The sequence below is a fragment of the Balaenoptera musculus genome, chromosome 10 (genome assembly GCF_009873245.2).
Source record: "Balaenoptera musculus isolate JJ_BM4_2016_0621 chromosome 10, mBalMus1.pri.v3, whole genome shotgun sequence".
Lineage (NCBI taxonomy): Eukaryota > Metazoa > Chordata > Mammalia > Artiodactyla > Balaenopteridae > Balaenoptera > Balaenoptera musculus.
Genome location: NC_045794.1, coordinates 104139896 through 104164707, shown reverse-complemented (window position 1 = coordinate 104164707; position 24812 = coordinate 104139896). Strand labels below are relative to the sequence as shown.

Here is a 24812-nt window from a genome sequence, read left to right as displayed (position 1 = left end):
CGTGGTCCTCGTGCCCACCATCCTCCAGCCTTGACACCTCAGGGCCTTTGCACCTGCAGCAACTCTGCTCCCTGCCCGCTTCGCCTCCTTCCCAGTGAGGCCTGCCTTGACTCCCCAGGTAGCACCTTCATCCCCTCCCTGGACTTATTTGCCGTCACAGAGAGAGTCAAGTACGTCACCGTAGAACACACCCATTTATTCTTCTCGTGTGCGTCTGTCCCCCCATTAGATTGTGGACTCCACGTGAGAAGGACCGTGGCCTGCCCTGTTCACTTTGCAGATGTTCGCTGAACGGCGAGGTGAATGTTGAATCATGAGCGGGACCTCGGCAGTGGAAGACAGAGGAAGGCTCTTGAGGAACCATAGTTTGTGTGAGGGATCGGGGCTTGTTCTAGAAACTAGTGTTGCCGCCAGAAACGAGGAAGTTCTTCCCAGGACGCTTTGGGCGGTGTTTGTCCCACAATCTCTAATTCAAGGCAGCTTGTTTGATTTCTTAGAGAACAACTTTGGAAAGGCACAGAAATGGTGAAACCTGCTTAATGCTTTTCTTCAAACAAAGAGAGAAGTGAAGAGTTCCATTGGTCGGACATTTCCTGCTAGTTCCACTTACTGCTTTAAAAGACCGTTAATAAGGAGGTTTGGGAGGTTTTTCAATCTATTTAAAATCCCTTCTTGACTTCACAGTTTGTGAAAATTAATTCTAATCCTTCTTGATTGGTTGAAAAACGAAGACAACAGAGCATCCCATGATTGGAAACTGAAGCCTTTGCTCAAGCCTGATGTGGGCTTGTGGTCTGAGGAGCCGGCTTTGCAGAATGCTTTGGTTTGAGCCCTTTAAGCGCTCCTGTGAGCACAAAGACTGGCGCTGTAATTGTGGGGCGCCAGTGTCTCTGGGCGAAGTGCCCTCCCGTCCTTCCCCTCTGCTTGGTGAGCAGAAAGAAAGGGCACAGCGGGACCCGGCGCTGCCCACAGGAACCCGCGGGTCAGAATCCCAAGCAGTTCAAGGGCCAGGTCAGCTACGTTGAGCGCAGATGTGTGTGAGACCTTGTGAAGGAGGTGTTCCTTGTTTGATCACAGGGGATGGAAAAGGGCTGCCAGAAAGGATGGAGAATAAGGCTTTGGATAAAAATGTGTTTGTTTCCAAAACAGGTACCCGGCCCTCCGGCCTGCCAGGGTCCTGTGCTTGGTGCAGTTCTGCGCTCGGGTACACCTTTTCTTCCGAGATGCCCACCCCAGCGCCTGCAACCTGTCTGCCTCCAGTGGACCTGACGAGGCCCCTCTGCTCCTGGCGGGGTTGGCACAGGACGGGGCAGAGCTCTGGGCCAGCAGTTATACAACCACCAAGAACCTTCCAGGATCCCTCGCTTCATGTCCTCATTGAAATTCAGGAAGCGGTCCTCCTTGCCTGGCTGAAGTGCAGTTCTGCCGGGCTTTTGTTTCGTCTGTGAATAGTTCTTGCTGGACGCCCAAGGCAGGGTGACTCGGTAACAGGAGCCCCTCACCCAGAGACCGGCGCTCCCACACCAGAAGCGCCGCAGAGGTAAGTGTGCAGACGGGAAACCCTTGCGTGGAGCACATCTGTGATCTCTTGTCCGGGTACCACCCTGAGTTTGGAGTAGCCAGCACATCATGGGACTCAAAAATGAAGCTGCCAGTGGACGTGAAATTGAGGGGGGCGGGGGTAGGGCGAAGCACTTAAAGCCTAAAGTCCTGCTGTGAATCTAGACTGTTCGGGTTTGTTTTCCTGGGAAAGTGATTTTATTCACTTGTGGAATTAACTGCTTATTTTTTTCTTACAGTACTTTTATACAAATGATATCTCTTTTACTGAAAATAACTTAAAAACAAGTATTTATTGAAAATCACTTCTTTGGGAGTTTTTTCAGAGTGATCAGAAGTGAAATTTGTAATCTTATCACAAATCAATAAGTGGCGGCGTGGTGAGTGCAGCGCTGCGGCCGCTAACGTCAGCGTTTGCCCCCGGCAGCGCCATGGCCCGGGAGGAGCTGGGCTACGACCGTGTGCCCCCACTGGAGCGCGGGCGGCCGGACGCGGGAAGCTACGCCCCGGACACCAAGCCCAGTGACCTTCAGCTGTCTTCCAGGCTGCCCCCGTGCTTCAGCCACAAGACGTGGGTCTTCTCCGTGTTGATGGGGGTGAGCAGCTCCGCGCCAGGCCCGCGGAGACACCGTCCCGCTCCGGGGCCCGCTGCCGGGGTGCTGGTCCCAGATGGCCCGGGGAAGAGCGGCCCCGGGTTACTTCTGCCTCTGAGAGACTCGTGGGTGCTGACGTGCTTATTTGCTGTGCTCTTTGAGTTATTTTCCTCTGCTGGCGAGGCTCTGTCCTGCTGGCCCTGCCAGCCTCTGGGCTGTGGCTGCTCTGTGTCCCGGCAGGGGTCGGACAGCCCAGGGCCCACGCCAAGCCTCCGGCTCATGTGTTGTACCAGGGCGGCCTCCACGACCCTCGCCTCCTGGGGGTCTGCAGAGATGGGGAGGAGGGGCCACGCTCGCAGGACGGGCCTCTGGCGGGGTGGACCGCAGGACGGCGTCCTGAGGCAGGAGGCCAGGGCCATGGGGCCAGGGAAGGCTGAGGAGCCAGGGGCCAGGGCCAGCAGGGAGGAGGGGGCAGGCCTGAGGGGACCTGGCCTGGGGTCCCGGGACGTCTCCCTTCCGATATGCTTGGATAAGCACTTGGACGACAGAAGAAGCCCTTTTGGCCCGAGCGGGCACGGTCACCTGGGCTGGCCACTGGACGCGACTCTCTGTGGGTGGAAGCTCGGGGGTCGGTGTGCCGGGGGCCGAGATCCAGGATCCGGGCTGGGGCCTCGCCCCTCCCTGGGCCCCGGGCTCCGCGGGCCAGCCCCGCGGCACCCCGGTGGTCCTGCCCGCCCTCCCCCCAGCCGCTACCCTGTGCCACCGAGACGGGAACTCCCACCGTGTGGGTCGAAGAGGACGCTCCTCCCTCCAGCCCCCGGGTGGGCGGCGGGCGGCCGGTCAGCCTCCTCTCATTCCCAGCTCCTGGGCTCTGTTGCCCGCAGCAGCCGGCGGCCACAGCCCTTGATCCCGCTGCCCTCTCCTCCCTGGGGGCTGCGCCTTGGCCTCCCCCGCCCCCGGGCCCGCGGGCCGCAGCGCTCCCATTCCGTGGCGTGCGCACGGCCCTCTGCCCACACCCGGGTCTGAGTGACCTTACACCAGTGCCCTCGGCCCCGTGGCCTCCCCCTGTGCAGGGAGTTTCCATCTCCGGTGCCTTGAGCGGGATGGGGTTGTGTGCTCGGCTCTGTGCCTGGACCGGGGGGCCCCGAGGCCCCTGAAATTGCACATGTGGGGTGAAGGCGTTTTCTGGGGAGTGGAGCCGCCGTTTCTTGCTTTGAATTTTGACAGGGTCTCCTGTCCCCCAAATAAGTGTTGATGCCCGTGACCTGCCCCTGGGGGAGGGCGGGCGGCTGCCGTCCTGCAGGGAGGAGTGAGGTCCGGCGGGATCCAGGCGTGGATGTCAGTGTTGTACAGAGTTAAGTTGTAGTCAGAGGGCTAGTTGTTCAGCCTCCTGACCTTCAGGCCTGACTGTGTTGTCACCCGAATTCGTGCTGCTGTTTTGCAGAGCTGCCTGCTTGTGACCTCGGGGTTTTCCCTCTACCTGGGAAATGTGTTTCCTTTGGAGATGGATTACCTACGCTGTGCTGCAGGTTCAGTGAGTAGCAGTCCTGTGTCAGCACTGAAGTTTGAGGTTATGCACCTGGGTTTTTTGCTCTGAGATTTACCCGTTGCTGTCACTCGCCCCTCATTCAAACTCTCTTCCTATACTTTGGCTTCGAATAGCAACTGTTGCTTTTGAAAATGATCAATGAGGCAAGTCTATCTTACCCCACAGACTCCAGAGCAAGAAACGGCACTTTGATTTCCAACACGCAGGTGCATGCTGCCCCGGGCTGCCCCATGAGCCGGCAGGGAAGCCCCTCCGTGGTTTGGGGGCCACACCCCCACCCCTCCCCGAAGCTTGTACCTGCTTCTGGACTCAGAGCCGAGGCCTGGGGAGCCACCAGTCCTCATGGGGAGACGACCAGTGACTCCTACCAGCTCAAGCACAGGGCACATCCCCTGGGGTTTGGGGGGCCCTCTCGCCCATCTGCTCTCCTGTTCCAGCCCTGTCAGCATCCCCAAATGTCTGAAAACACAAGACAGATGCAGCTGCCCTTACCCCGTACCCCCCGCCACAGGTTGCCCAGCCTCCACTCCCTTAGAAGAAAACCCCTTGAAAGAATTTGACCCATTTCCTGCCCTTCTCTCTGGAACCTCCTAGGTGGCCCTTTGTGTTCACCACTGGAGCAGCCCTGGTTGGGGGTCACAGGGGCCTCTGACCTCTGACTCAGATGGCTCCAGGGCCACGCTGACCTAGGCCGATGTCCCAGCAAAATCTTCGGTTGCGTCCTTCACCCCCAGGGGTGACGGGCTGGGGGGACCAGTCACGTGGTCCCACTGGCTCCTCCGTCGGTGCCCAGCCCCCATCCGACCCCTGCTGGGCTCGCCCACCCGCCCCCCCCCACACCAGCTCCCACTGCAGGGTCTGGGCGGGGAGGTCCCGTTGCTGCAAGAGCGAGACCGGCACGGCCCACGGGGCCCAGGCTGGCCCCCCAACTCCCCCCCGCCCTGACCCCAGGCTGGCCCTCTCCCTTGTCCTCGGCTCCGGGGATGCAGTGGGGACCTCTGACAAGGACCCCGGGGGCTCTGGGGCCCCTGAGCATTTCTGCTCCTTCACACGCAGATGGTTTCCCCCTTCTGGGTGATTCTTACCAAGACGCGCCTGGTCTCGGGCCACAGGAAGCGACATCCGCTTCTAAGCGCGCCCAGCTAGGACAGTCTTCATTTCGGTGTCTTTTTCATCATCACAACAATTAAAACTCTTTCCAGAATAATTATTTTGAAAGACCCAGGACCCTTCAGCGTCGAGAGAGACCACTGCGTCTGATGGAGGGGGACACGTCTCGGGCCACGTGGGTTTCCAGGGCACAGAGTGACCAGCGGGGACGCTCACCGTCTCTCTCTTTTCAGTGCATCCCCTCAGCCATAGTGAGCTTCGCCGTCTGGAGGAGAAACGTCAGCGCGGTGAGTCCGGCCTTCTGTCCGCACCCTCTGCTGCCCTGCACCCGCGCCGTGGGGCTTCCTTCACCCCCCTCCCTCTGCCCCCGGGAGGGCGGAGGGGCCCGAGCTCGCACGCATCCCCCCAGCTGACTCTAGGTGCCCTATCCTCGGGATGGGTGACTAATGCCAGGCTATGTGGTTGAATGTCACTTGGTTTCTTTCTTCACACAAAGGAGAACGAAACCCCTCCTGTCTTGTTTTCCAGATTCCCAACTTCCAGATACTGTTCGTGTCCACGTTTGCTGTCACCACGACGTGTTTGATCTGGTTTGGATGCAAACTTGTCCTGAACCCATCAGCAGTAGATGTGAGTCCCTGGAAAGCCACGTGGGTCCTCCCGGGGTCACAGGAGCCGAGGGCTCTGGTCCCACTGGGTCTGCTGAGGCCTGTGGGCTCGGAGCTGGCGTTAGTGAGCTATCTGCCGGGTAGTTACACCGGAAATGTGTATCGTAGCTCTTGAGTTTGAGAATTTCATTTAGGCTTCTGAAGAAAAAAATTGTCTTTAATGCTTTCACTGATTTCAGTGGACAAATTCACTGAGTTTTGTATCTCTTTCACAACAGTTCTTAAACAGTATCAGTAATGTAATAACATCTTTCATCAGATCTGCGATACCGCTGACGTAAGTTGCCGTTTATGTTCCGTTAAGAAAAATGGAAGAGTCTTGTCATTTAAATTACAATGCAGCAGAAAAAAAATCTCTAGGAAACAGGACCTGATCAGAGATACCTCTGCTCTGTGTTCAACACGTTTTCTTTAAGATCAGGAAAAGGGTGTGGTGGCCTGAGGACGTCTCAGCCAGGCGTGTTAGGGCATGAAAAATGGACAGACACGTGGATCTGAAAGGAGCACCTGTGCTGCCATCTTCTGCAGAAGAGACGATTTTCTGCTTTCTTGACATTTGGATTATTAAGCCCACGTAGCAAGGTTGCTGGATGTGAAAATCAATGTAAAACAATTGTTTGTGCCAGAAACAGAGATTTTGGAAAATGTTATTTAATAACAGATATCATTTTATAAAGTGCCCGGGAATAAACCTAACAAAAGGTCTGGAGACTCTTTTGCAGAAAATCATAAAGCCTCGCTGAGAATTACGATGCTTCTTTATCAAAGAAACCCTACACGGAAGCGGGCACCTGTCCCATGGGTCCGGAGCAAGTGCGCCTGCAGGCAGGACCCAGCAGGTTTAGGTGGTGACCAAGGGCCGGGGTGGAGCCCCCTTGAAGAACATGTTTGGGGACTCACCTGCACCCCACAGCCGTCCCAGCAGGACGGGAGAGCTGCCCCGGACCAGTCGGCCCAGGCAGCCCCACGTGCATGGCCGCAGCCCCGGCCCGGAGCACAGCAGTGACCAACCTGGGGGGGCCCTGCCCCCGGCCCGCCCACCACGAAGCCGCGGCCAGTCTCCCGCAGACACAAGGAGCACAGTCTGTACGGAAGGGGACACGTTCTCTTGGAGTGGCCGACCGGTCCCAGGGTACATGAGGAGCCTTGGGAGAAAGTCAAGGGTAGCAGGGACCGCGCCGGGCGCTCACCAGCAGGAAACCACAGCGCCAACGCGCAGCTCGGAGGAGCCACACTAGTAATCAGAGGAGGTCAATGAAAGCCACAGGAGATGCCGTTTCCAGCATCGGGACGGGCTGGAGCCCAGGGTGGTTCCCTCACGTCCGGCAACTCCTACGTGCTGCTGCAGGCTCTATGGAAAAGTCCAGAATTTGCAGGTCCTTTCTGAAGAAGTACATACACTGGGAAGCCCCGTGGCACTAACCCTGGAGAGACACGCACACATGTGACCAGGCAGTGTGTTCCTAGCAGCGCTGTGGATCGTGGCAAAAACCCCAAACCAAAACAGGTAATCTAACGTCCATTACTAGGATGGTGCCCCCAAGTGCACAAAACGGATGAAGAAATTGTGAAAGATGCACGAAGCTTCGTGCTCACAGCCTCCTCCTACTGGATGGCCTCCCCTGGGGCTGGGCCTGCATCGTCCCCCAACCCAGGCCCCAGCGCCAGAGCCCGCCGTTAACCAGACCCTCAGGCTCCTGCCCCCTCGAAGGCCCAGCCAGGCCGCGTGGAGGACACAAAGCTCGGACACCTAAACACATGGAAGGACCCCAGGACCACGATGTCAGGACCACCGGTGTCCAAACACAAGGTCACAAATGGTGAAACAGGAAACTCTGCAGCGTGAGGCCGCTCAGGAAAGGGGCTGCTCCCCTCCCCTGTCTCCCTGTTGAGCCGGGCTCTGGACTTGAACCTCTGCCCTGGGGACAGCCACGTGGGGCTTCGCTGTAGGGTCCCTGCTCCCTCTTTCCCACCCGCCGTCCCTGCCTTGGCTGCAGCATGTCCGCCGTGGACACCGCTTTCTTTAGGGAAGGATCCAGCTCCACTGCCTCCGATGCTCCCCTTCCACAACTGGGCCGACGTGGGCACGTCTTCGGGGTCCTCGTAGGCCAGGGAGGGACGTGAGTCCACCTGGATTCAGCTAAGCCCAGGACACACCCTCACCGCCAGCGGGAGGCTGCCAGGTCCCATAGCCTTTCCCGCACTTGGCGTCCCCAACAGCCCCCGTTTTCCCATCTGATGACGGTGTTGTGGCTTGCTGTTACCTCAGGTCACACTCTCTGATCACTAGTACTTTTGAGCCCCTCTTCCTGGGTGTTTGCCCTCTTGGGCTTCCTTCTCGTCCTTGGCTTGTCCTAAATCAGGGATCTCTTCCTGTGAGCCGCAGCACTTGCTGTCACACCGTGTGTCAAGTTCCCCCATGAGCTGCTCGACACCACGCTTTTTATTGTGGCTTCGTGACTCCAGTTGTCTTCCTTCTTCAAAGCTGACAGCTCTTATTTCAAATATATTTCAGGATAAGTTTATTGAGTTCCTCAAAAAATACAGCTGGGATTCTATTACGATTACTTGATGTTTACAGAGTAATCTTGTGAGAATCGACATCTTTATTGTGTGGAGTCATCCCACTGAGAGCAGAGACTGTCTCTCACATCATCTCTGTCCTTTATTAGGGTTGGAAAGTCCCGTGTTTTCTTGGTTAGATAATCCCTAGATGACTCACAGATGTGTTGCTAGTATGAACGGTGTCTTATTTATTAAATTATACTTTCAGATGGCTTACTGCTAGTGCAGAGAGAGGCCACTGGTTTTCATTTTTTCTTTATTTTGAAATATTTGAGACTGGAAAGAATTTGCACAAATAGTACAGAGCATTCCTGTATATCCTTCATCCTGTGTGCTCTTCATCCCCAATGAGAGCATCTTACGTGGTCAAATCAGGAAACTGACATTGGCGCGTGTTAGCTTAGACCTTATTCATATTGTACCCGTTTTTAAAAATGGATTTTTGTAAGTGGACTTTGTGCCTGGAAGCTTTGCTGGACTCGTATCCTCCGAGTTTTCTGTAGGTTATGTTGGTTTCTCTATGTAGGTCACTCTATCGTCTGCAAATAACGACAGTTTAAATGCCCCTGTTCAGTCTAACTCTCTTGTTCCTTTTTCTCTATCGCTTTGGCCAGGACTTCTGCTACCGTGGGCCTCTCTGTCTTATTCCTGATTTTAAATAGGTTGTATCTAAAGAGTTTCCAATAAGTTTTTTGTTTTTTGTTTTTAATTTATTTTTGGCTGCTTTGGGTCTTTGTTGCTACTCGTGGGCTTCTCATTGCAGTGGCTTCTCTTGTTGTGAAGCACGGGCTCTAGGTGCGCAGGCTTCAGTAGTTGTGGCTTGCGGGCTCTAGAGCACAGGCTCAGTAGTTGTGGCGCACGGGCTTAGTTGCTCCGCGGCATGTGGGATCTTCCTGGACCAGGGATTGAACCCGTGTCCCCTGCATTGGCAGGTGGATTCTTAACCACTGCGCCACCAGGGAAGTCCCCTTTGTCTGGTTTTAGAATCAGGGTTATACTGGTCTCATAAAATGAACGAGGCAGCTCTTATCTCTTTTTTGTTTTTTGCAAAACCTTGATATGATAAGAAGTCACTGCTTCTAGAAAGTTTGGTAGAACTCACCTGTAAAATCATCTCCATCCACGGCTGTTGGCGAGGGGAGGTCTTTCATTATCAGTGTTAAAGTTTTCTGTCTCTTCTTGTGTCAAATTTTGGGTTTTATATTTTTATCAAAAATCCATATCATGCAGGTTTTCGAAATTATTAGTTTATAGTCGTTCATAATCTTGCTCACTATTTTTAATTCAAGCCAAATATAGTTATTTCTCCTTTTCATTCTGAAATGTAATTTATCTCTCTATTGTATCTCTTATTAGTCTTTTCGAAGAACTGGTTTTGCTCTGTTAACCTCACTTTGTATTTCTGGTTGTCAGTCTCTGCCTAGAACCCTGATGAAACAGACATGTGGGATTATCTTAACAAGTCACCCATTTATTACTGGTTTCTAATATCACTACATTAGGGTCAGAATGTACAACCTATAATGTATTGATTGTTCAGAATTTACCAGGGTTTGTTTTGTGGCCTAATAGATGGTCAATTTTTGTTAGTGTTACACAAATGCTACAAAAGAATGAAAATTCTATGTTTTATTTTGCATGTACAGTTCTGTAGATCCAACTTATTAGTTGCATTTGTTTTTAAATGTAGGATTTTTAAAAATCATTGTTGAGGGTACAGTGAGGCCAAGAGATCAGGAGACGACTGCCACTGCAAAGACAGTTTATCACAGGTCCCAAGAGGAGGGGGCCCCAGGGCCGGTCAGGAGGCAGGGAGGGGGACACGTGGGCAGGAGCCTTCACTGGGTTTCCGCAGGGAGAGATGCGAGGCAGGGTGGGCAGGCTCAGGACCGGCCAGCGTGAATAATCTCGGTGGGCTCAGGGCGGAAGGGCTGCCCAGGTGATTGGGGCAGGTGGCGGGAGAGGCCCATAGCGGCTCTCGATTGGTTGGTTTTATTTTATTTTATTATTTTTTTGGCCGCGCTGCACGGGATCTTAGTTTCCCGACCAAGGACTGAACCAGGCCACGGCAGTGAAAACGCCGAGTCCTAACTGCTGGACTGCCAGGGAATTCCCGATTGGTTGGTTTTATATCACACAGTTAAATCAAATTTGTTGGTGTATTGTCCTGTGGATTTAAACACAGGCATGGATTTCTGTAACTGCCAACAGTCAGGACATGCAACAGCTCCGTAACCCCCAACCCCCTGGTGTTTTCTCCTTGGGACAATTATGCACAGAGCTGCTATAAACGTGGGCAGGTTTTGGTGTGAACGTAAGTTTTCATCCCTTTAGAGTAAATACCCAGGAGAGACCAACCACCAAGGAAGGCTGAGATCAGGGCAGACTACAACCTGAGGGCCAAATCCAGCCCTTGAGCCAACAATAATTTAAAATAAAAAACCCACTAACCAACAAACAAAAAGATATACGTGAGTCAGAGGTGGTTTGCGTGCCTGGCATCTAGCTTTGGACAGAAAAGTTGCCGAGACTTTGAAGAGGCATCTAAGCCCCTTTGTGGGATTGTCCACGTTTACGGGATGAAAGTGAAGAAGCCGGTTTTACAGACGTATGTGTTCTCCTTTGGCAGATCAATTTCAATCTGATTCTGCTGCTTCTGCTGGAGCTTTTCATGGCGGCCACGGTGATCATCTCTGCGCGGTCCGGCGAGGCGCACTGCAGGCAGAAGGTCGGTCCAGCCTGAGGCACGGCTGCGCCGCAGACCTGGCTGCGGAGCGAGGGGCCAACGGCCCCGGGGAGGCAAACCTGGGGATGCGGCCCTACCGCCTCCGTAGCCTGATGCTGATCAAGTAACACCACCCCCACCCCCCAGCAGTGTTACGCGCAGAGACCAAGTCCGCCTAAAGTATCACCCTGTAAACTAGGACTTCAGCAATCAAACACATTTTCACATGCCACGAGAAGGTCCGTGTTTGAGCTTTTGCGCTGAAGCCTGAAGCTCCAGGAGCGTCTTCCAGATGTTCACGTTTCAGACCATCGCCCGAGCGACGGCCTGGACGGACGGCCACCCCTGTGATGTGGTATTGTTTCTTTTCAGGGCTCCGTCTCCGAAACCACCAACATTCTGTATGAAGTGACATTTCCTGCTCGGGTCCTGAAATCCTATTCCGTAAGAAAAGCTTTTCTTTCTCCTTATTTTATTTCATTGTGGGGGGAGTACTTGAGAAATATGGTGTAGGCGTGTCCCTGGTACACGAACTGTCCTGGTTGACAGTACACCCCCTTTTACTCTGTGTGTCCATAAATTATTTGTTAATTGTGTTTTCACTCGTTTATGTCCTCTCCAAAATTTTTTAGTCCACTCGTTCTATTACTGAAAGATCTGTTAAAAACCTCCCAATCTGTGGGCATTATCAATTTGTCTTTGTAATTCTGTAGCTTTTCACCATAGCGTTTTGGAGCCTGGGTTTTTAGATACACGAAAGTTTAGAATTCCTTCCTTCCTTCTTTCCTTTTTTTTTTTTTTTTTTTAAATCATTATGAGCAACTCTCTCTAGTAATGGCTTTTGCCATAGAACATATATTGTTAACTACATCAGTTATCTCTTGGTTAATATCTTCCCAGTGTATCTTTCCCTCTTCTTCCACCTCTTTCTGTCCTTACATTTGGGCAGTTTCTGTACAGAGTGTTGGTGCCGTTTGAACTGAGCTGGTTCACTCAGAGCGCAATTCCTGACACCTTCATGTTTACTTCTCCATCTTTTTGTTTCCTATTTTCTATGCCTTTTCCCACCTTCCTTTGAATTGGCAGGAGCTTCTTCCTTCCCTTTCCCACGAATTTGGGTTGGAAATATGCGTTTTCCATATCCCCTTGGAGGTTATCCTCAGCGTCTCAGCACGGGGCGCCCTGATGCTCTGCCCTGAACTCACAGGACCCTCCGCACCCCCGCCCCCTTCCAGGGACCCCGGGGAGCCTGCCCGTTCCCCTGGGTGACACTCTCTGCCCCCAGGTCATCGAGGTGATCGCCGGTGTCTCCGCCATCCTTGGAGGGGTCATCGCTCTGAACGTGGATGACGCCATCTCAGGCCCGCACCTTTCGGTGACGTTCTTTTGGATCTTAGTGGCCGTGAGTACACCCTGGGTGGCCCTCGTCAGTGTGGCCGTGAGTACGCCCTGGGGGGCCCTCGTCAGTGTGGCCGACCTTTGAGCTCGGTTTTGGGGCAGTCAGGCAGGAAAGCGGCGGGAGGAGGGGCGGGGGTGGGGACTGGGCGCTGGTGGGCCAAGCAAGATGCTTCCCAGGTCCTCGTGGGCCCCAGAGCAGGGCGATTTGGGAACCGAGGATTAAATGAGTCGGGATGTTAGCTGGTATTATTATTATTATTATTATCATATTAAAACTAGCTTGAGGATACCAGTACCTCATACAGATGTATTTCTGTAACTATGATACTATTTACTCCCTCAGATTAGCTATTTTTTTTTTAATATGAATTTATTTATTTATTTTTGGCTGTGTTGCTGTGCGCGGGCTTTCTCTAGTTGCGGCGAGCGGGGGCTACTCTTTCATTGCGGTGCACGTGCTTCTCATTGTGGTGGCTTCTCTTGTTGCAGAGCATGGGCTCTAAGCGTGGGCTTCAGTAGTTGTGGCTCGCGGGCTCTAGAGCACAGGCTCAGTAGTTGTGGCGCACGGGCTTAGCTGCTCCACGGCATGTGCGATCTTCCCGGACCAGGGCTCGAACCCATGTCCCCTGCATTGGCACGTGGATTCTTACCACTGCAGCACCGGGGATGTGGTAGCTGCTATTAGTAATTTATATTTTTTGTATTAGTTTCCCTGAAAAATACTTGTTTTATTATTTTATAACATATAACATTCGTATTGCTTTATAATACGTTTTAAAATGTAATACATTTATATTATTTTACATTGAATACGACTACCGTAAATGCCTAGCACCGCACCTGGTGCTTGGTAAGTGCTTACTGACTACACGGTCACTGTTTTAAACGTGGGCCTTTCATCCTTTTATAAGTAAGTCCGAGTTGACTTACGTAATTTAATGTTGTTTAGCGTTTAGCTGAAATGCGGCCCGGGGAACACACGGTCCCCAGGCCTCGGCCCCCCTTGGCTGTGCTGCCGGTGGGTGTGGGCCACACATCCGCTTGGAGCAGCTGCGATGGGCCCCTGCACACCCGAGTTTCCATGTGTCACGAGATGCCCCCAAACCCCAGGCTCCTGTGCTTTGTGCTCCCACACCAAGGGCCTGGGCATTTCCTTTTCCTTTGTGGGCGTGTGGATGGGTCACTGGGGCCCGGACACACTTGGGCCCAGCAGGCTGTGCTGGGCTGGGGCGGCGGAGGGTACTGGGCGCCTGGACCCCCAGCGGGGGGCAGGTGGACGGCAGGGGGCTAGGCCCCGCACTCAGCAGCCTCGAGGACGTCGTGTGTTCCCCTGAGCTTCCCTCTGCCCGAATCGTGTAGAACTAAATCAAGCTCCTTACAGTAAGTGGGAAAAGGCCTTTATTGATTACAAAGGGACAGGAATGCTGGTCCAATGGAGGAGCCCCCAGCGGTCAAACATGGTGGGCAGGGGCACGGTGTCTCCGGGGGCCCTGAGTCTGATAGCCCAACCGAGCCCGCCAGCGGCCAGCTGGTGCTCCCTCCAGAAATGCGGCATCGTGAAGGCGGCACTGCTGAGGGTCAGCTGAGGCCTCCCATCAAGGAGGCCAGCGAACTGACAAGAAACACGAAGCGTGGTCATCCATTGGGTCCTGAGCTGGGAACAGACCCAGCTGGACCAGGACATCATCGGGACAATTGCAAGTCTGAACACAGACCCTGCCTTGGACACAGCTGCTGAGTCTGTGTTACGTCTCCCCGGTGCAGTGCTGAATGGAGACGGAGCAGGAGACACGCACACAAGTATTTAGGGGCGGGTGCCACATCTGAGAGAGCAGGTGTGAGGGTTCCAGGGTTCCAGCCTCTCTTGCACGGATCCCCGGCTCTCCTGGCGACCAGCATGGCCCGAATCAGAACGGGAGGGCACATGTTTGGGATCTGACTTGTTGGGCTCTCATCTCTGAAGCCTTTCTTCTTCCTTTTCTCTTAGTGTTTTCCAAGTGCCATTGCCAGTCACGTGACAGCAGAGTGTCCCAGCAGATCTCTGGTAGGTGAAGCCCGGCCGGGTTCCAGACACCCGCGGAGCGACCTGCCGGGCTGGGCGGGGTCGGGGGCGAGCATCTGAGGGGCGTCTGCAGGCTGCGGGCTTGAGGGGCGGCCTTGCGGCTGTCCGAGGGCTGGGCTGTCCGTGGAAGTAAGCAGAAAGGGCCCATTTGGCATAAGAGTGGGGAGAGATTCCTGGGACTCAGCGGAGGCGACGTCCTGTCCGGCTGTGGATGTCGGACAGTGACAGTCGCTCAACCGGCCCAAATGCCCTGCGGCGTGAGCGTCCGAGCTGGTGCTGAGCTCAGCCGACACCTGGGCCTGCGTGGCCTCTGAGCTGGTCCAGGCATCGCTCTCCGAGGCGGGAGGGCCTTGGGAGGTCACAGGAGCAGGTCGGAGGGCACTGGGAGGAGGCCATCTATTCCTAAGTGCTGTTAGTGCGCATAAGTTGAGAAAGCTTGCGAGACACGTGGTGAGCTTTGAATTAACGGGTAAACCGAGCACAGAGACTCAGCAGGTGCCCCACGCTGGACGCAGACACACGTCAACTCATAACTCCCGCTGTGTGGTTGCCGGGCTGCACCCTGTGTCCGGGCAGTGGCTCCCAGACCCCGACCTCCCACGCTTGTCTGCTTCCCGCCAGGTGGAGGTGCTGATAGCCATCTGCAGCCTCGCGGCCCCGCTGCTGTTCACGGCCTCGGGGTACCTGTCCTTCAGCGTGATGAGAATCATGGATGTCTTTAAAGATTACCCGCCAGCCTTCAAGGTGGGTGTTCTTTTATTTTATTTTAAACTCTATAGGAACACGATGCCGCTGAGCAGTGCTGAGCCACTGCCCACGTCGGGGCAGGTGGCCGGAGCTGGCTTTGCACACGCCTGACGTGCACGGAGCCGGTTCTGTGAACTGGCTTTTCTCCGCGGGCAGTGACGCGTCTGTGCACCGTCCTCTGGTGCCCGTTCCGCCCGGGACCGCTCCGCTGCTTCTGTTCTCCTCTGGGCTGCTCTGCCCCGAGCAGCCCCCCAGACACCCCTCTTCACAGGCGCCTTACATTTTCTCGGCCCAGTTCCCATCCACTTGCGTTTTAGAGTCACCGTTTGTCCAGTTTCATGAGAGACCCCGCTGGTTCCTGGGTAAACTGAGGGGAGTGAGAGCCTCCCCTCTAAGGGGGCTTCTCGGGGGTCCAGCGTCCTCCCCGCAGGCTCGGGCTCCAGGTGAGGTTAGTCCTCAGATGCCCCGCGGCGTTTCCAGTGTAGACAGTGTTTGCCCCCAAATGTTTATCATGAGAAATTTCAAACACACAGAAGAGCTGAAAGGTTAATGCAGTGAACACTGAGATTCCCTGGTGGCTTCCGTGTGTGTCCGTGCGTGTGTTTATGCTGACGGGTGGGTGGAGCACACACCCTGCATCGTTTTCCAGAAGCATCTGAAAGCGAGTGGCAGAGGTTTGAGGTGACCCCTCGCCCTTAGGTGCTCTGGCATCTCAACAGTAAGGACAGTCTCCTGCACACCTGAGGTGGCTGATGTACTAGGTGACAGCACGTTGTCCCCTCAGACCATCCCGACAAGATGTTTCGTGGGCTGAGGTTTTCGGAGCTGTGAGGGTCACCCCCTTGCGCTCCGGCCTCTTTGGATCCGGGACACTTCCCACTTCTCCCCCAGGACACTGACCTTTTGGAGTCCCGGCCAGTGTCCGGGAGGTGGTCCCACCTGTGGATCTGTTTGCAGTGGCGTCAGCGGGAGCGCGTCCAGGAGCACTGGTGTTGCCATCCTGGCCGGCTTGCAGCGGCTGCCAGGGTGCCTCTCGGAAGGCAGGCGATCCCTCGCAGGACGGAAGCGCCTGTGGGCAGCACTGAGGGCTGCTCGCTGCCTGGGCCACAGGGGAGGCCGGGGCGCTCACACCTGCGCCTGCCCGAGAACCCCACGGGGGACGTGTGCTTGTCATTGTTGGCAGAGCGCTGCATCCTTTGTTCCCTGACGCTCAGGGTGACCCACCCCTGGGCTCCCAGATGCCGGCACATCATCCTCTCCCGTCAGACGCTTGAGATGGCCCGGGCTCACCTGGTCCTGGTCCTGCCCTGTCTCGCCCTCGCCCCTGGAGGGGAGCCGTGTACCCATTCCTGTGGGGGCATCATTACTCCTGAGCCCTGTCAGTGGACAGAGCTGAGAAATACATGTCTACTTAAAGATCCCTAACGTATCTTGCTATTTCCAATTCAAATTTTACATTCTAGGGTTTTTTTCCCTTAACCTCTGTTATTTTATATTTGCATCATTTTTCTCTTAGTCCAAAAATCCTGGTAACAGTGAATATAGTTACTGCTTAATTTTGCCTGACAACTCACACGTGTTCACAATTACAGGCCCCATTTTCTAGCAGCAGCGCCCCTGCTGGGTGAGGGACGGCTCTCTGTACACACTTGGAGGTACGGTCATGTGCTCCGTGAGGGAATCCCCCTTCTGTGAGGGGTCCTGCTACACAGTCAAGTTTAATGGTCTCTCTTTGTATTCAGCTTTAGGCTCTGATGCTTTTTTCCCTCTTAATAGTATTTTTGAATATATAAAACTTTCACACGGTTCAAGTCAAATCATCCGAAAGGCAACCTCAGAGGAGTTGTGGTCCCATCCACGGCTTCCCCGATTCCTTCTACAGGCAACCGTGCATATTATTATTTTCCTTCTTTCCTACAAAACAGGTCACTCTAATCACGCTTCTACACCTTACCTTTTGTTTTTTTAAACTTAATTTCTCCTGGGGGCTCCCATGTTCCCTCCCACCTACGGTATGAGAGCACCTGCTTCTCCGTAGCCGGGGAGGGTTGCCACACTGGGCTCTGTAACACAGGTGAGAGACAGAGCCTCGGGTGGGGCTGTTACGTGCATCTCTCTGGAAACGGGTGACCTCTTACTGTGTCTACAGTGTGCACTTCTCCAGTAACCTCCGTCCGTGTCTCTTGACCACCTTCTAGTGGGCTTTGAGAACGCTGCTGACACAGGGAGCCCGGCGCTCCGTCAGACACGGAAGATGCAAGCAGCGGCCTCAGCCTGGCAGCGGTTTTCACTCTGCTTGTTGTGATTTCTGTCATGTGGAAGCTTTGTCGTCGTCGTGGTTGTTGTTTTTACATAGTTAAATTTGTCAATATTTTCCTTTATTGCTTCTAGATTTTAAGTCACAATTAGAAAGGCTCGTGCTTGTGTTTCCGCTGGAGGTTAGCCTGGAGTGCAGCACAAGGAGTGGGCCCCATCGGACTTTTCTCAAATGGCTCGTGGCTCAAACGCTGTTTATTAAAAAGCCCACCTTTTCCTCAGTCACCTGAGACTCTGCCTTTATCACGCACTGAGCTTCGGTCTGTTTGCGTCTGTTTCTGCCCTGACTGTCCCCCCTCGGCCGGTCTGTGCCGCCAGGTGCACCCCGGAGATTTGCCCCGGGCATCGCCACCTGGCCTGCTTGATGCCTCGCGGCCGGCTGCCCTGCGTTTCGGGGCTGACTCACTTCTGTCGCTTGCTGGTTCTTCTATATGAATGTTTGTTTGTTTGTTTGTTTATTTATTTATTTATGGCTGCGTTGGGTCCTTGCTGCTGCACGTGGGCTTTCTCTAGTTGCGGTGAGCGGGGGCTATTCTGCGTTGCAGTGCGCGGGCTTCTCATTGCAGCAGCTTCTCTTGTTGTGGAGCACGGGCTCTAGGCACGCAGAGCTTCAACAGTTGTGGCACGTGGGCTCAGTAGTTGTGGCGCATGGGCTTAGTTGCTCCGCGGCATGTGGAATCTTCCCGGACCAGGGCTCAAACCCGTGTCCCTTGCGTTGGCAGGCGGATTCTTAACCACTGCGCCACCAGGGAAGTCCCTATAATGAATTTTAGAATCACCCTGCCTGGCTCTAGGTAGCCAGCCCAATGTTGCATTTTTTTAAAAACTGGACTCATGGTTAAATGTGCACATAAACTTCAGAGGTGTTGTCTTTTTGGTTTTTTTTAACAGTGACATTTTCTGGGTTCTTCTTTGTCTTAACGTTGCATTGTTTTGTACTTCTGAGGCTGGAAGGGCACCCCTGCAGTGTGGCGAGGGGCCAGTGCTTTGTGGATGTCTTTGCAGCCACTGGGGCTTCCTCTGTGCTGGTGGAGGGCCGTTTCCCGAGGCGCCCCCCGCACCCCCCCGCTCCCTCTACTCCCGGGCAGACCCCTCCTCCCCAGCAGCCAGTGCCGGACCCTCCAGCCTCGAGACTGATCTGTCCCGCCGCCCCGGACCCCGCCCCTCTCTCTCATCCGGCTCGGGGCCTCCACAGCAGACCTCTGCCCCATCTGGGCACCCTTGGCGAGGCCACGGGTGGTTTCAGTGGCTCTGCTGTGGACCCGAGTGGTTGTTGGGAGGCCTGGACGACTTGACCCGGGCAGCGGCACCATCACGGGGCCTGGCTGCCTGCGGGTCATCTTTGTGTCCCTCCGTTAAACCCAGAGCAGAAGTGATTTCCTCAACTCTCTCTCACTGAGACAGAATGTTGCTGCTCAGGCTGGTGACACATAATAGGGCACAGGGGAGTGAGAGCCTGAAACCGCTCCACACAGGCTGCTGCGGGGCTCACGGTCTGTGCTTCGGGGCCACGGCCTGGGAAGCCCGCGCGTGGCCTCCCTGGGCGGCGGGCCCATGCGGTGGGGGCCTGGGGGCGGCCGAGAGCCGGGAGGAGAGGCGCTGGGCTGCCCACCGCCTGTCTCCACCCCCAGCCGTCCTACGACGCGCTCCTGCTGCTGCTGATGCTGGAGCTGCTGCTGCAGGCGGGCCTCAACACAGCCACGGTCATCCAGTGCGTGCGCTTCAAGGCGGGCGCGTCCTGGGACGCCGCACAGACCGGCCCGCAGGGACGCCCGGCAGGAGAGGTGAGTGGCTTCCGAGCGAGCGTGGCTCCCCGTCCCGTCCCGTCCCGTCCCGTCCCAGTGGGGCTGTCTTCCCAGGGCCCTGGGCAAAGCGACGCCCACCTGCGCTGACTTCTTTCCAGACCTGTTGGGTCGCTTCGTATTTTTTAAAACACCCCAGAAGAATCTTGGAAAGGTACAATACGTTATACGCTTTTTAAGCCAGCCAGGCAAACGCAAATCCATTTCTGGAAAGGTGTTATGGACTGAATGCTTCCAGTTCTACTCTTACAAACGTAGAAGAGAACTTGGCAAACATCTGCATCGATCACAGAGCTTTCCCTCTGCGGCTCATCAGGGTGCCCACTACAGACGTGGCGTCGGCGACCCCTGGCCGGCGGGCTCTGAGGGGCACGCCAGCCCCTCGGCCAGGCTCAAGGCCGCTGCACTTTCCCCAGGCCCTGCCTCTTGTCCCCCACAGCTGACAGGCTCCTCCCTGTGAGCTGCCCGCTGTCCTCCAGGGGCACGATGCTCCGGGTGCCTGGGCGGCTGCTGCAGGGCCCTCCAGGGCCACCCTGGGTGGACCGGGCACTCCTCCCGCCCAGCCACCACCCGGGCCCACCCCGTCTCACGTCCTGCTCTCCTGCAACACGTCCAGCGCGGCCAGCCTCCTGCCTCCGCCACCCTGTCGCCCCACGAGGCTGCTCCCGCCCTGCCTGGGGGACGCACTCCGGCCGTTGGCCCTTCCTCAGCCACCCTGCATGCTCCACTTCTCCCTCCGTTGCACTTCTCATATGGCGTCGTTTGGTTGTCGTTTTTACCCGGGTGTGGTCAGTCCCCGGCAGGGTTGGCTTTGTCCCTGGGTCCCACGTGAGGCCCCCCTGGTTCTGTGTCAGGACGCCAAGGTGCAGCGTCAGGCCGGTGAATCCTCCCCCCACGTTCCAGAACTGCCGGCTCTGGGGGCTCGGCCGGGCAGCTGTCCCCCCTGTTTGGTGACCGCTGCCTCAGGCGTCCTCCCTCCCCTGGTGTCATGCCCTGGAGATGCCTTCACAGCCTCCGGGGCCAGGTCAAGACCCCTTCTCTGTGGAGTGTCCAGCCTCTGCCCCCAGGAAGAGCTTGGAGGGACTTACCCCTGCACCCTGGTGTGTATCATTCCACAGTCAGCAGTATTTACTGAGCACCTACTGAATGCAGACGCTGCTCTGCCAGGTGCTGGGATGCAGACCCACAGGAAGAGGCCTCACGAGGCAGGGGCAGGTTCCACCCGAGCCCCCGGCTCCCCGGCTGTTCGGAGGATGCCCACTCACGGCAGCCTCCCACCCCCCATCCAGAGCCCACCCCCCATCCAGAGCCCACCCCGCATCCAGAGCCCACCCCCATCCAGAGCCCACCCCGCAGCCCAGGCCCCGCCCCTGCGGAGGACATGTGCTCTGGGTCGCGGCCGGAGGTGCCGGGGCTCTGGGACAGCAGAGTAGTGAGAGGGAACTGAGCCTCCTTCCTGCTTCCTGCCGCCTGGGTGGCCCGGGACAAATAACTCTTTGCCTGTCTCAGTCACAGGTGGCCAGAAGCCCCCTGAAGGAGTTTGACAAGGAGAAAGCGTGGAGAGCCGTCATGGTGCAAATGGCCCAGTGACTGCGGACCCAGCTCGTTAACTTAACGCACAGACGCTAGTTGTCCCTGAGCCGCGACCTTCCAGCTCGCCCCTCCCCTTTCGTAGGGCAGGCTGGGCTGCAAGGTGTTTTCATTTCTTACCGTAGTTTAATTTTGAAATAGGCAAACGTTGACTATTTTGTGCTGACTGCGGGGGTTGGAATCAGTTCAGTGCTCCCGAGGTGGTCTAACCACAGGAGCAGTGGCACGGGGCCCCCAGGTGAGGGAGGGGCCCACGCTAGAGCTGAATTCTCCAGGCACTGATATTTGGGCAACCACGGGTCTCCGGGTTCCCGGTCCAACCAGTGACCGGCTGCCGGTGTCTGCTCCTCTGAACCTCACCCGGCCTCCCTGCCCTGCTTTTGTTGAGCACCTACTGTCCGCAGCCAGCACACACACCGTGCGTGGATCTCACCCATTTCGGCTCTTCTCTTCTTGGGGGCCCAGCCCGCTGAGTGAGCGTGGATTCCTTGACGAGGGCAGAGCTGCTTCCGCCCCGTCTCGAGAGCCCGTGGAGCTACCTCCCCCAGAGCCGGGGGTGCAGGGCGGCCCTCACCCCCAATGCGCAGCTTTCCCCACGTGAAACCCACCTGCCTGCATTTCTGCTCTCTCTGTACTTAAACCCACTCTTTCCGGAAGGGCCCCCGTTCAGTGGCCCTGGTCCAGGTACGGGTGTCCCTACACAGCTGGTGGAGACCCAGCTCGGCAGCAGTCAGCCTGCACCCATCCTGAGCCCTCTGTCAACGGTGCTGGGGTCGACCCCGTCCACTGTGGCAGCTCAGTGTTCTCTGGGGTGGGGCCATTGTCCGAGGCTCTGAAAACTGACAGCTCACATCTCCACGTCTCAGTGGCCTCCGTGTCCCGGGCGGGCCAGGAAGACAAATGCCTTGGTCAGTTCCCCAAACAAGCACGGGGTCAGCAAGGTGGCTCTCACCTGCACACGAGCAGACCCCACCCAGACGCAGCCCACGGGGCCGCCTCCCCTTCCTGCAACTCCCCAGCCTGGACAGGAGCCACGGGGACAGGGCAGGTGCTGCTGATGTCTCCTGGGGGTCCAGAAAGTCTGAGCCTTAGAGCTGGAATGAGGTGCCTGGGGACTTAACACAGGCCTGCACTTTGTTATTTCAGAGAGAGCTTGAAAAATCCACACAAATGGGGTTTTAAAAGTGTATAGTCCTGTCTCTGTCAATTTACATTTTTGTGTGATATAGTTTAATACTGCCTGAGCAATAAATGCTAACATGTCAATGTGGCCCAGTGGCCTATTTAACTCTGGGTCTCTGGGTATTTCCATGCCCAGGTCTGAAACAACTGAGAGGTAAAGCATAGGAGGGGGATGGGGGCAAGGGCCACTTTTTAATTTATTCATGATTTATGTTGCCCTGAGCCAGTCTGCAGTGGGATCTGGTGGAGATGGGAAAGGCGCTGGGGCCCACCCAGGGGAATGCCCACCACCCCTCACTGGGTGGGCGCAGAACCTCACTTTCGGGTTATCTTGGGAAGTTAAATGCAAAATAAAGATTTTTAAACCAAATAAAGATGACATCTAGATTTGGGAAAGTTACCAGGAGGTAGGCACTGATGGGGTGGGTGGATCTTTCCTACTCACCCCTCCCTCCACAAAGATGCTGGACCAGAGAGGCGGGACATCTGGGTGGGGTGGGACACTGGCCGATGCTGGGAACGCCCGGGGCGGCGGCTCAGGCCCCACGAGTGACCCTGGGGACACCAGAGCACACTCCCTGGTGGGCTGGGGGCGTTCTGCTGGGGGACATCGGATGTTAGGTGCGGAGGGAGGCCCGAGGTGTGGACCAGAAAGAGGCCCGAGGGTCCCAGGACAGAGCCTGCCCTGGACAGCCCGGCTGGTTCCGCAGGGGCGGGGGCCTGGGTGTGGCCCTCGGGTCTTTATGACTTGGGGGGCTCTGACGGCCAGGGCGGGTCTGTGTGACCCTGACACCCGGAGCGGGGCGGGACCGCGTGATCCCAGGCGGGGCGCGCGCCACTCGCGGGCCCTCCTCCCCGCGGACACCATGCCCGGCCCCCGGCGCCCCGGCCCCCGGCGCCCCGGCCCCCGCGCGGGCCGTGGCCGCGCCTCGGACTGCAGCCCCTGCCGGGGACCCCGCCTGGGTGCCCCCGACCGCGGCCTGTGGGACCCCACGCCCCTCGCGCGCCGTCGTCCTCGGAGCCGCACTCTGAGCCACTCCCGGAGCCGCTCCCGCCGCCCCCTGCCGCCCGCGCGCCCGCGCAGCCCCACGCCCCGCGCCGGCCGCCGCCGCGCCGCGCTCCCCGGGCCTCGCTGCCGGCGCCCCGGTGCTGCACAATGCGCCGCGCGGCCCGGGCCCGTCACCCCGGGCAACCGGAGGACGCGGGACAGCGCGACTGGGGGCGAGGGCACGGGCCCCGGCCCGGGTGAGCACGGGAACAACCGCCTTCCGCCCCTCCGCCCCTCCGCCCCTCCGCCCCTCCGCCCCTCCGCCCTGGGATTCTAGACCACCCCCGCGGAGTCCCGGACCTACCCTTCCTTCGGAACTCCTGACCGCCTCCCTACTCCAGACCTGCCCAGCCCTCCACCTCTGGACCCCGCCTTCGGACCCCCCACCCCGACCCTAGCCTGCGCCCCCCTCAACCCCAGACTTCCCCCTCCACCCCAGCCCTGCTCTCGCTCCTCTGAGCTCCCTGCTTCTATCAGCACTGATACCCCCTTGCAGGGGTCCAGGCAGTGGAAGGGAGGAAGGGCGAGGTGCCCGAGGCCGAGGCCGGAATGGAACCGTCCGCGTCATCGGAAGGGGAGCAGAGAGGAGAATCTAGTCAGTATTGTCCTGCGCCCGCCGCCCTGGGTTTCCTGAAAGGGACCGCCGAGCTCAGGCTCGGGGAGGGGGCACCCGTCTGTTCTGTTGATCTGTCTGCCCGTCCTTATTCCGAAGTACCTGCTTTAATTCCAGGAGCCTCGTAATAAGTCTTAATATTTCTCTGACTTTGTTTTTTCAAGATGTGCTCAGGTTTTCTTGCATTTTTAGAATCAATTGTTAATATAAACCCCCCCAACACACACACACACACACACACAAACACACACACATACGAGTCCTGCTGGGATTTTGTGATTCCATTGAATGTGTAGATCAATTGGGGTGAGTACTAACATCTTAATATCCAGACTTCTGACCATGAACAATAGCTCTTTCATTCTTGTCAGTAAGGTTCCCACTTTTAGTTATAGATGTGCAAGACCTTTTGTTAGAATCACTCCCAGATAATCCATGCTTAACACTGCTGTAGGTGGCATTTTTGAGTTTCATTTTCTAATTGTCTCTAGTGTATAGAAATACAGTTGAATTCATTTTCCTGGCTTGGTGGTTGGTGACCTTGGTAAATACACTACTAACTCATATAATTAGATTTGTTACATACACAATCATCACCTGCAGATCTTTTCAGTCTTTGTACCTCTTATTTCCTTTTCTTGCATTATTGCATGGGCTAGCACTTTTGAGTATAATGTTGAATAGATATGATATAGTGGACGTCTTTTTTTGTTTCCACACTCAGGAGGAAAGTGCTCAGTGCTTCACCATGAAATATGATGTATACGGTTTTTTTATTTTTTAAACATGATTTTTTTTTCACATTTCTTTGACTGTCAAGTTTTCTTTGGCAAATTTATCTAAAATATTAAATTTTCATTTTAGAACCTAGTTTATAGTTATATAACAGAGGTCCTAAACTGATCCAGGTTCACCAGAATACCTTTCTGTAAGCCCTAATGGTTAATATTTTCCCTATAAAATGTACAAGTGTCTTTTAATTAAGTTGTTATTCACAAAAATTATAAATTAAACACCTATAAATTCTTGTTGCTATAAGTTTTAAAGGAAGTTCCCTTTATTCCTGGTTTACTGAGAGTTTTAAAACAAATAGTTATTACATTTTATCATATGTTTCTTCTGCATATTTTTTCCTTTAGTCTATCAAATGATTATGCTATGGATTTTCAAATATTAAACAAACTTTGTATCCCTAGAACAAATAGCACATGGTCAAGTGTACTGTTTTATGTCACTGGATTTGATTTACAAATATTTTAAGATTTTTGTGTCTATTTTTATGAG

General features: G+C 55.5%; 2 protein-coding genes across 6 annotated transcripts in view; both read left to right on the top strand.

Annotated features, from left to right (window-relative positions):
- The first annotated feature begins 1463 nt into the window (after positions 1-1463).
- MLC1 (modulator of VRAC current 1) lies at positions 1464-21674 on the top strand. Of its 5 annotated transcripts, none has more exons than XM_036864774.1 (12): positions 1464-1540; positions 1988-2156; positions 3598-3687; positions 5046-5099; positions 5341-5442; positions 10675-10773; positions 11143-11214; positions 12056-12172; positions 14156-14212; positions 14852-14974; positions 18925-19077; positions 20611-21674. In XM_036864774.1, the coding sequence occupies exons 2-12, from the start codon at positions 1992-1994 to the stop codon at positions 20683-20685; spliced, it is 1107 nt and encodes a 368-aa protein (XP_036720669.1). In that variant the 5' UTR covers positions 1464-1540; positions 1988-1991; the 3' UTR covers positions 20686-21674. The 5 variants fall into 5 exon arrangements, with proteins under 5 accessions (XP_036720669.1, XP_036720668.1, XP_036720672.1 ...); XM_036864773.1 differs by having other exon boundaries at positions 20605-21674; XM_036864777.1 differs by lacking the exon at positions 3598-3687.
- A 1779-nt stretch (positions 21675-23453) lies between these two features.
- Positions 23454-24812, top strand: part of TTLL8 (tubulin tyrosine ligase like 8) — a 58384-nt gene continuing 57025 nt past the window's right edge. The window contains exon 1 of the mRNA XM_036867495.1: positions 23454-23510. Within this exon, the coding sequence (XP_036723390.1) occupies positions 23465-23510 (46 nt within the window). The 5' untranslated portion in view covers positions 23454-23464. The remainder of the gene's footprint in view (positions 23511-24812) is intronic.